Source organism: Ursus americanus, chromosome 30 (genome assembly GCF_024610735.1).
Source record: "Ursus americanus isolate L20-20 chromosome 30, mUrsAme1.1.p, whole genome shotgun sequence".
In the NCBI taxonomy this organism is placed as follows: domain Eukaryota; kingdom Metazoa; phylum Chordata; class Mammalia; order Carnivora; family Ursidae; genus Ursus; species Ursus americanus.
Genome location: NC_142156.1, coordinates 15309353 through 15319967, shown reverse-complemented (window position 1 = coordinate 15319967; position 10615 = coordinate 15309353). Strand labels below are relative to the sequence as shown.

General features: G+C 51.5%; 1 protein-coding gene across 5 annotated transcripts in view; it reads left to right on the top strand.

Moving 5' to 3' along the window:
* Positions 1 to 256: 256 nt before the first annotated feature.
* Positions 257 to 10615, top strand: part of TPCN1 (two pore segment channel 1) — a 58761-nt gene continuing 48402 nt past the window's right edge. Inside the window, exons 1-2 of one of the 5 annotated variants that reach the window (XM_045776280.2) lie at positions 257 to 436; positions 2951 to 3184. In XM_045776280.2, coding sequence (XP_045632236.1) covers positions 3073 to 3184 — 112 coding nt within the window. In that variant the 5' untranslated portion in view covers positions 257 to 436; positions 2951 to 3072. Of the gene's footprint in view, positions 477 to 2947; positions 3185 to 10615 lie in introns of all 5 variants that reach the window. The other 4 variants (XM_045776272.2, XM_045776276.2, XM_045776291.2 and 1 more) reach the window with 4 other exon arrangements.

Below are 10615 nucleotides of genomic sequence, written 5' to 3'. Positions count from 1 at the left end.
TGACGCTCCACCAATTGAAAGACCCGGGACTCTCCCTGGGTTGGGCTGAACGCGTAAGGCAGGGAGGGTGGGAGGGGAAAGGGGCAGAAATTATTTGTCCCGCCCCTTCCCAAGGAGGTGGGCAGGGACTCGGGCATCAGCAGCGGGAGAGAACTGGGGAAAGACGTGAGGCTTGGCCAATCAGAGCTCATCATGCAGCCTAGGTAGCCAATAGGTCGCGTCAAAGGAGAAATGGGGCGGGGCCGGCGGGGTTGAAGGGACGGTAGGCGGCGGATGGGAGAGCGGGCGCAGCTGCGGTGGTGGCAGCGGCTGAAGTGGCGGCGCCTGCGGTGGCTGCGAAGGGTCCAGGCTCGGGGCTTTGGTGGCGGCGGCGCCCGCGGGCTGGGCTGCGCGGTGCGGACCCCGGCGCGCGGTCCGGGTTGCTGGGGCGGCGCGTGTAAGAATCCGAGGGGTGCGAGCGATGGCCTGACGGAGAGGTCAGGGGTCAGGGGTCAGAGGGCGCGGAGTGAAGGGTTGCGCTGTGCCCTGGGCAAAGGGAGGCGGGCAGGGCGGGCCCAGACGGGCTGCGGAGATGTTATCGCCGCGCTTTTCTCCCTCCAGCCCGGGTCGGGGCTTGGCGCCCGCTCTCCTAACTCCCGGCTTCCTGGGGCGACCCCCACCCGGGGGACCAGACCAGGGCTGGGAGCACGTGGGGCTGGAGCCCGCATTCCTTGTCCCCCACCCCACCCCGCCATCTGCTCAGCTCCCTGGCGCCCTGAGGCGCCCCACGCACAGAGACTTGTGCCCGGGTCAGCGATGGCTGCTGGCCCGCTTTCCTGGGACCTGACCCCACGGATGACCCTTCCCTTCTGGGTCCTCTGTAGAGGGAGAAGCTAAGCCTGCCGAAGGAGCATTAGGCTAGGACTCAGGAGTCCTGCACTGTGTGACCTTGGACAAGTCTCTTCTCCCCTCTGGGCCTCAGTTTTTCCCTCTCTACAAAATGATGGGCTTGAATTCAAATTGGGGGCCTGGACCTGCCAGGAGGTAGAGGGTAATGATTAAGTGGGGAGGCCCCTGAATTCAGACTGCCCTGTGAAATCTGGGCTCTACAACTTGCCTGCTTGTAAGAGGTTAAGTTAACCCCTCTAAGTCCCGGTTTTCCTCATCTGTGAAGTGGGGTATTAGCTAAAAAGGATTTCTCAACAGCAGCGCTACTGACATTTGAGCCACATATTTTGATATTGTGGTAGGTCTCGCCTGTGCATTGTAGGATGGATGTTTAGGGGCATCCCTGCCCTCTGCCTTCGAGCACCACCACCCCGTAGTTATGATAATTTAAAATGTCTCCTTATGTTGCTGGTATCCCCTGGGGAGCAAAGTCACCTGGGTTGAGATCCACAGAGCTAAGATACTGCATGCATTGCAACCAAACAGTCACGTATTAAACAGTTAAAATAAAAACCTCTAACCATTACAATAACAGCAATAAAAATTTAGAAACCTCTTCTCGATGAGACGAGAAGGTTGATTGATTCTCTCGCCTGTAAAATAAACATGGGAGAGAGTGGCAAGATGTTAATTGTCAAAGCTGAGTGATAGATGGATACGAGGAGGTTCCTTTACATATTCTTTCTATTTTTGAGTATATTTGAAAATACCTGTGGTAAAAAGTTAAACCAAAATGAAAATAAACAAAACATATAATTCTTAAGACAGCTGAATGGTAGCATCTCATATGGGATTTCCTCTTTTTTCTCTCCACTATTGAGCTTGCAAAGTAAAATTAATCCCCAGACCTGGGGAGAACTTAAAAAAAAGTCTTACAGGAAGTTGGCTGGACAGAGAGCGACAGGCTTAGCAAACAGAATGGCGCTCACTTTCGCTGCCTAGTTTTAAGAAGATATTGACGCACAGGAACTTGCGGTGGTGATGTGGGAAACATGCAAATTGCCAGGTTGCCATTTAGTGGGTGAGTTTGGAGGCCGATTTGATTGAGCCCACAAGGCCTCAGCTTGAGGAAGGAACCTGCTGCTGTTTTCAAGTTCAAAGGTCGGCTGTCAGATCTGCTGAGTCTTTACTTTGCGTATGGTCCTACTCAGCGGAAATGGGAATGTGTATAAATAGGAACTGTAACAGGCTAGTTCTGAGTGTTTTAAAATTGGGAGTCCAGGATGAGTGCTTTTGCTGTGTGACTCTGGACTTCATTTTAAAAAACACTCTTCTCCTTCCTCCTAAAACCAAAATCTAGGAGAATAATGCCTATATAAGAATGATAGGGGCACGCATAGGTGATCTGGCACGCTAATGCTACACGTCATTGAAGCTAGGTGCTTCGTAAATACCAAGGCTGGGTCTCGGAGAAACTGTAGTGTAGTGGATAGGGTAACAGGTCTGGAGCCAGACTGTGTAGTTCAAAGTTTGGCTTTCTAGCTGTGGGTTCTTGGGCAAGTTACTTAATCTCTCTGAGCCTAGACTCTCCCACTCTGTAATGGGGGCTAATAATCCTACTTACTCTTACGAAGTTTCAATCAGATTTACTTAAAAATTGCTTGAAGAACCCCTGGTACCTAGTAAGTGTTCATTGAGTATGAACTACTGTTATTTTAATGGTTGTATTTTTTTTTTAAATCTTTAAAATCCTCACAAAACACATAAACAAGGATAAAGAGGGATGGAGGTAGAACATCTTAGCCATAATCTCAATCTCCAGACATAATTATGCTTACATTTTCAGTATTTGTTCTTACAGAGTCCCCCCCCATATTTAAATGCTATTACAGTAATAGTCTTTATTGAGAAATGATTCACATACCATAAAGAATCCACCATTTCAAAGGGTACAATTCAGTAGTTTTTAGTACATTTGCGTGGTTATGCAACCATTGCCACCCTCTAATTCCAGAACATTTTCGTCAGTAGTGGTTGTATTTTGATCATTGTTTTTCTCTTTTTATCCCCCAAACCCTAGAAGATGCCTCCGATGGAGGAGTTTCTGGGAAGCACCTCTGGGCCAGTGGCTTTGAAGGGGAGCTCAAAGCAGAGACTATTTAAAGCTCTGGACATCGCATCCTGAGGGCTGCAGGAGAAGAGAGCATGGCCGTGAGTTTAGACGACGACGTTCCCCTCATTCTGACCTTGGATGAGGGTGGCGGTGCCCCACTAGCTCCCTCCAACGGCCTGGGCCAAGAGGAGCTGCCTAGCAGAAGTAAGACTGTGGGGTGCGCCAGGGACGGGGCACAGCTTTTCTGTTTCAGGGGGTGAATTGTGGGCTTGGTCATCTGGTAGCTAGACACATGTACGCTAATGCCTGACCCCACATTGGACACAAACTACTGGGAGACCGTGGGGTCCTATCTTGCATCCCCAGCTTAGAGATGCTTCCAGAGAGGGAGCAGCCTGCCCTCACAGGGCTCTCCCCTCCCTCAGAGTCTTATTTCCCTTGCACTTGAGGTACCCTGGCTTTGTTTGTGGGTGCTTGGTGGGGCAAAGGCAAATCTGCTCTTTGGCTAGTTTCCCTGCCCCATTCCGTGTTAAAAAAAGAAACAGATTTCAACACCAGCCTCCTCTGTCCAACCTGAAACTGTTGGCAGGAAAGCAGAGATGACTGCTTCTCCACTCTGGAACTCAGTCCCTGCATTGCCCAGGACAGGGCAGGAGGGGAGCAAGCATTTGTCGTGATCCATTGATTTGAGGGTGTGAAGTTTTGCTTTGTCTTCCTCTTAAACCAGAGCCTAGCACAAAGTGAGCCCAAGAGAGGTGAGCTTTAAATTTTTTACAGTTTAATTGTATTTCTGGCAGAATGAGAGACCTTAAAAAGCTTTCTGGTCCTTGTCCCGGAGCCATTTCCCTCATAAGCTCAGGCCTTGGGTCCAGGAGAGCTGAAAATAGCTTTGGTTTTGTGGAGGGTCCTAAGATGTCAGGTACTAACACTTTAGGATCTCCTCCATCCGCTAGCCATGCTCCTGAGCCAGGACAGAGAGGGTACTGCTGTCCTCCAGTTCACAAGCGAAGACACTTATGGCCAGGGAAAGACGAGCCTGGCTCTCCCATCTCCTTTGTCCAGAGAGAACATAGTTGAGTCTCAGGGAGCTCCGCAGCCTTCCCTTGGAAGTGATGAAGGACAGCAGTGTTCCTGTGGATGGGCGTGCTGTGGGAGGCCTGGCTCCCTATAAACTGGCCTGTCCTTGCCACAGCGTGTTCACCCCACTTAAAATGGTAGAGCTGGGTGGTCCAGGAAGGTTAGAATAGAAATCAGATTCTTTCCTAAGCACCATTCAGGGCCCAGAAATCGGTGGCTCTGACTTCAGGCTCACTTCTTAAATGCCCTAGAGCCGGCAGGCTAAGTGTTAGGCTCTTTCTTATCTATTATCTTAACTGAGATCCTTTTGCAGGGTAGGCAGTATTATCCCTATTTGACAGAGGAGGAGACTGTGAGTCAGAGAGATAAAATAGCATGCCCAAGGTCACACAGCCAAGCAAGTGGTTGAGCATAGATTTGAACCCAGGACTGCCTGACTCCCCTCCCCCTCCTCCCTGTTTGGCTCTCCTGCTTCTCCTCCTTGTTCCATCACAAGCCCTTAATAAATGCAAGTACTAGCCCTTAGCATTTACGTATAGTAATCTCATCATATAACCTGAAGATAAGATTGTTGTTATTTTCCATATTTACGGAGGAAGAAACAGCCTCAGAGAGGTTAAGTAACAAGTCCAAGGTCACACAGCTAGTAAGCAGTAATGCTCCTCTGATATCCACCACCACACCACTATGTAAGCTGCTTTGAAGAGAGTGATGTAAATGAATGTGACCTAGCCTCAGCTTCATTTTTATTTCATTTTTAATGTTTTATGTAATGAGTTGGATACTCAACCGACTGGGCCACCCAGGCAACCCCTCTTAGTCTCAGCTTCAAAGTAGGATACACCCTAGTGAGGGGGGGTGGTCAGGTCCACGGCCAACAAGGGAATGGACTGCAAGGGTGGGCGGTTGACATACTAAGGGTGTGGATCATTCTGGAAGTTGTCGGGCTCAAGATTCTAAATTGGAATCCTGGTCATTGTCATGGGTGCCTCTTTTAGGTCCTTCCACAGGATCAGAGCTGATGGCCAGGGTGTCTGGCTGTCCTGCAGATCAAAGTGGGAAGAGCAGCCTAGTTCTGTGTCAAGATCAGGTTTTGAACCACTGATGGAGCTTGAGTGGGAAAAGGCCACATAGACAATAAAACCAACCTTGGATGGGCCGCTAGTGAGGCTATTCCTATCTTGGCGAAGTTGGTGGCTTCTTTGGCTGTTTCAAAACAATGAAATATAAAACCATCAAGGTCCAGGGAAACTGTGCTTTCTGCACAGTGTGTTGGTGCCTCAGTTTCCCCCCACCCTCTTACTAGGTCATTTGCTCAAACCTCCAAGAACTAATAGGTATAATCCACTAAGGCTCATTGGCAAAACGGTCGGGCCTGTCCGAGGACAGTTTTGGCCTGTGTTATTTCGTCCTTGAATTTTGGCATTGACCTTCTACCCAAGGTCCCCCGTCCCTGCTGTCTGCGCAGCCTGTCTAAAACACAAATCGGACCCAGTACTCTCCCCAGCTTGCGGCTCCCCAGGACCTCCCTGTCCCCCACGGGATGCAAGCCAGGCTCTTTAGCCGGGTACAAGGCCTTGCATGCTCTGGCACCTTCTTGCCTGAATGGTCCCGTTTCCGGCCTTAGCCCGCAGTGTCACACTGCTGCTAGGTCTGAGAAGCCGCCGTGCATTCTTAAACCTCTCTGCGTTGCTGGTGTTGCTGTCTGGAGTGCCTTTCCCAGCCTCTTGTTTGTTGTTGTTTCTTGTTTCCAGTTCTGTCTTGGAAATCCTGCTGATAATCCCATCTCTTTGAAGGCTTCACCGAACCTCCCCTTCCTGACACGGCTAATTACTCACTGCTCTTTTCTGCTTTGGTATCTAGATGAGGCTTCCACTGTTACAAGTAGCTTACTGTGTGATAGTGACTTGTTTAACCATCTGATTACCTCCTGGGCCCCGAGTTCCATTCATCTTGGTATCACCCGGCTTGATGCCTGCAGTATTATAGGTACTCAACAAATCATGGTGGAAATAAACCTCGTTGGGTTTCTGGAGCCGTGTAGCTAGCTCGTGGGAGTGGCTGTCAGGGCCCTGGTCAGAGGTGGGCAGCATCTCCCCCTGCCTCTTCTCCTAACCAGTGCTCGGAGTCTCCTTGCTCACAGTACAGCCGATCGTCCTAGAGGCTGCTGCCATCACCCCCAGTCTGTAGCTGATATAAACCCTTGCGGTATCAAGGAGTTGGCAGAATTCAGGCAGAGGCCTTCAGCAGAGTTGGCAGCAACGTGGGCATGAGCCGCTGAGAACCAAGCCAGCTTTCTAAGGGCATAAGCCTTGGTCGGGCCTGGGTCTCCACCCAACCCAGCAGCTGTCCCTGAGGCCTTCTGCTGGCTCTGTACCTGTATACTCCTTTGTTTTAGTCCACTCCAGCTGCCATGACAAATAGCACAGAGTGGGGGGCTTAAGCAACCAAAGTTCATTTTCTCACAGTTCTGGAGGCTGGAAGTCCAAGATCAAGGTGTCAGCGGGCTTAGTTTTTTTTTCTGAGGCCTCCATGCTTTCCTTGCAGACAGCTGCCTTCTGACTGTGTCCTCACATGTTTGTCCCTCAGTCTGGGTGTCTGTGTCCTAATCCATTCTTACAAGGACACCAGTCAGATTGGATTAGTGCCCAGCCATAGGACCTCATTTTACTTTAATTACCCCTTTAAAATACAGCCACATTCTGAGGTCCTGGGGGTTAGAACTTCAACATAGGAATTTTAGGGGAGACACAGTTCGGCCTGTAACTCTCCTGCACACTCCTCAGATCCAAGTATACAGGAAACTGGCTGTGCTGCCTATGACCTTTGACCCTACGCTAGGGGTGGCCTATGGTGGGGTGTTATCTCCACAGGAAACTGGAGGGTTGGGATTGTTTTTTTCCCCTTTGTGGGCAAGAATGGATTTTATCCAAGACTCAGACGTCTCTGGGCTATAAGAGCGGCTGCCGAAATGCTAATGAATGACTCATAGGCAGAAGATGTCAGCTTGATAAAGGACGCAGGTAGAAGCAGAGGTATTTAAAGCCTGGAAATTAGGAATAACCTTGAAAACGGGCAGTGGGGCTGGCGTTTGACAGCGTCGTTTCGAAATAGCCCACAGTCTGCATTGTGTATCATGGTCTAGACCGCAGCTAGACCATAGTGTCTGAGTGCTGCGGGCAATACGAAGGATTTTCCAAGGGAATTCTGGTCACACTCACCGTTTGCCTTCTCATTGTCTTTTGACCCAACAGTTGCCTAAGATGGGCCTGCACTACGCTTTCTCTGGGTATAAAAAGGATTGGGGTCGAGGGGCAGGGCCAAGACACTTCGTCTCATGGGGCTACTTTGGTGCCGGTGGTCCCTGGTTTCCAGGTGACAAGCCATGCAGGGATAAGGCCTAAGGTAACAAAACAGAGGAGCCCCTGCTTCCTCCTTCACCCTGATGCGTAGTATGTCATCGGGAGTTACCTCGCTCAGTGCCGTATCTAACAGTGTAGAGGGCCACTGTCACCTTGCAGGGGGCCAACATGTGGCATCCTGGCTCCTTTTCTAGAGTCTTCATGTAGCCAGAGGCAGCTGGCACCAGGCTCAGTCAAGGTGGGCCAGAGCTGTTGGCCTTGGGGCAGGTGTAGCCAGGATGAGCTGGGAAAGAGCAGGGGGGGCTGTCCACCCGAGGATGATCAACCCCAAGGTGACCTCTCCATCACAGAAGTCTGGGCCCACGATTCTTGCCCAGTGTCCTCGCCAAAGAGTGAACACCACCCAAGGGACTGATGTAGCTTTTGCCACTTGTGATACCCTGGGTGGTAGACTGATTCAGCATGTGGACTCTCCTGGCTTCCAGTCCTAGCCACGTAGGGATCTTCGCCTCTGTAAGCCTCAGCCTCCTAGTCTGTAGAGTGGGGTCACACTAGCATCTCCCAGGAGGGTTGTTGGGATTTAGTGAGATCATGTGCATACTCCCCATGAGAAGTGCTCGGCCAGTCACAGGCATTGTTGTCATCGCTGGAGACTGGGCTGCTTCTTTGGAACATCATGGTACACGAGCAGGGGTTCTGAACCCAGGCCAGGATCTGAATCCTGTCTGCTTCCCCCCTGGCACTGCGGGTGGCCACTGGCAAGCCAGGAAGCCGAGGTAGCATGGCAGCTGGAGACCAAACAGCAATTAGATTTTCACAGCCTCCCGGGGAGCCTGGGCACTTGGCTCCGCAGAGTCATTCCCTGGGCTTTCTTCGGGCCTCACCAAGGCAGAATGCTGGGTGTCACCAGGCCGGCGGAGGCACCCATTAAAATGAGCTAGCACCCAGCCTGCTGGGTTCCAGCCTCATAACCCAGACTGGAAGCCCTTTGTTTTCTCAGCTCTCCGCGTCTCAGACAGGGGATCCTGTCTCTTGCCTTGGGCCCCCCGCCACGAAATGCCATCTCTCCCCTCCGCACACAGAAAGCCGCCATGGCGAAATGGCAGTCGTGGCAGCTGGGTGCGGGCTGGAGCACCGGCTGCTTTGCTGTCTCCCCCATTGCCTCGCGGGGGGGTGGTCTCTGTTCACATTTGCTCTGGAGTGCTCCATGAGCCAGAGCAGCCAGCTTCTCAGCCTCCAAGTCAGGGAGGGAACATGGGAGGGCTTGGATGGCTCACAGCAGAGCGTCTCTGGGGCTCCTGATGGCGGTGCCTTCCCCGAGGCTGCCTCAAATGGTGGCCCAGGAGGGAAACCCAGGCTCTTGAGGGGAAGCCCCAAGACCGATGGCGGTCTCCCAACTGCCTCCATCCCACCTTGGCATTCAGGGAGCCCACGGGGCAGCTCTCCATTCTTATCCCTTTGCTGGGGCAAATTCCCTCATTTGGACGTGTCTTCACTCCTTCCCTTCTCGCCCCGTCAGTCCAGCTGAGTAAGGTCATACACAATGAAGATCGTGGCTCTCGGGTACGAAGCCCCTACCACATGCCAGCCAGTGTCCAGAAGCACTTTGCTCGCGCTGGCTCTCTCGTTGGGTGGTCCCAGCAGGTGTGTGTGGCCGGCGCTTTCAGGAGCCTCGCACACAGGCGAGGAAACCGATGCTCTGGGAGGTTGAAACTTACCCAAAGTCACACAGCCAGGAAGGGCCACAGCATCTAACTCATGTCTTCTGACCCCAGACTCAGGCCCTTAACTCATGTGCCACGTGCCAAGGGGTAAGCTCGGTGGTAGAGGGAGAATTTTAGGCTGAATTTTCTCTTCCAAAAGAAAGTCAGTTTCCCTCTTTCTCTCTTTCTCTCTCTCTTTTTTTTTAACTTTTATTTCCTACGAGGCATGTTATTCTAAATAGGAGTTCCATACCTAGAGCTCTTTTCATAGTGTAAAAATAACCAAGCTGATGGGGTATCATTGTACAAACTATTGAATCATCACAGAGGAACCAGAAAACATGGGCACGTGAAAAACCAGACCACAAAGGACACCCATGATTCCCCCCAGTAGAAAACTCTGGCTCTCTGCTCCCCACATGCCCTTCCTCAGCTCTTCCTCCACACAGGCATTGGGCTCAATTTTCCATCACGGTGGTGGGGCTGAAAATGAGAACTTACAGGAGTCAAGATTGGGGAATAGAAAGGAAGGACAAAGGAACACCAGCGTGGGAGTGTGGCATAAGGCTCAAAAGGCTGGCTGGGGTCCTGAGGAGGGCGACCCCCTGAGGTCAGTGGTTCCCAGGGTATCCCCCTGGAGGACGTCCTTGGATTGGATAACTGAGTTAGGTCATGGGTGTTCGGGCTGCCTTTGGCACCAGGGGCCCCTTTTGCCTTGTTTGTTCTTTGTGGGAGGGACTTATTTCGCTGTAAAAATGTGCAGTTCTGCCTCTACTCGAACCACTCATGAGGATCTGGTTCAACGGAATTGACCTTGTAGCATAGGTCCTGGGGCCCGGCAGGCCTGGGGCTTCACTTCCCAGCAGCTGCCCCTTCACCTGCCCCTTCACTCTGGCACCTGCTGCCCTGTAGGATCACAGACTGGTTGTTACCAGATTTTCCACTGTATCAAGAGAAGTCAAAACCTACACTTTTAATCGGAAGTCTTCTGATTTTTAAATCTCGGTAACCAGTTCTCATTTCTTAAACACAGCCAACCGAATAAAATCTGGTCGGTGGGCCGCTGCTTTATGACCTGTGAGCGAGAGCACCCCGATTCAGCCTCGGCTTTCTGTTTAGAACCAGCTACTTTGAAACAAGGGAACAGTACACAATCGACCAAGGAACTGTGGCGCGTGAGATGTTCCTGACCTTTGGGTGGCATTCAGTGGGAATCAGAACCGGCCGGGAGGTTTTTCTCTCTGCTTACACATGATTTGCCTAGAGAAAGACCAGATTTCATCCATCCGTGGAATGGAGGCCGAAGCTAGGGGGTAGAAGTGCCAGGCACGTAAGGATAAGCGGACAGAGCAGGCGGGCGCATCTCCCCACAAACCCCTTCGTCTTCCTTTTCTGTTTATCCTTTCCTCCCTCTGGGCTACGATTCACATGACTCTGCTGGAGCGCCCATTTTCCATTCTTCTCATCTGCATTCTGTCCAACTTTAAGGTCCT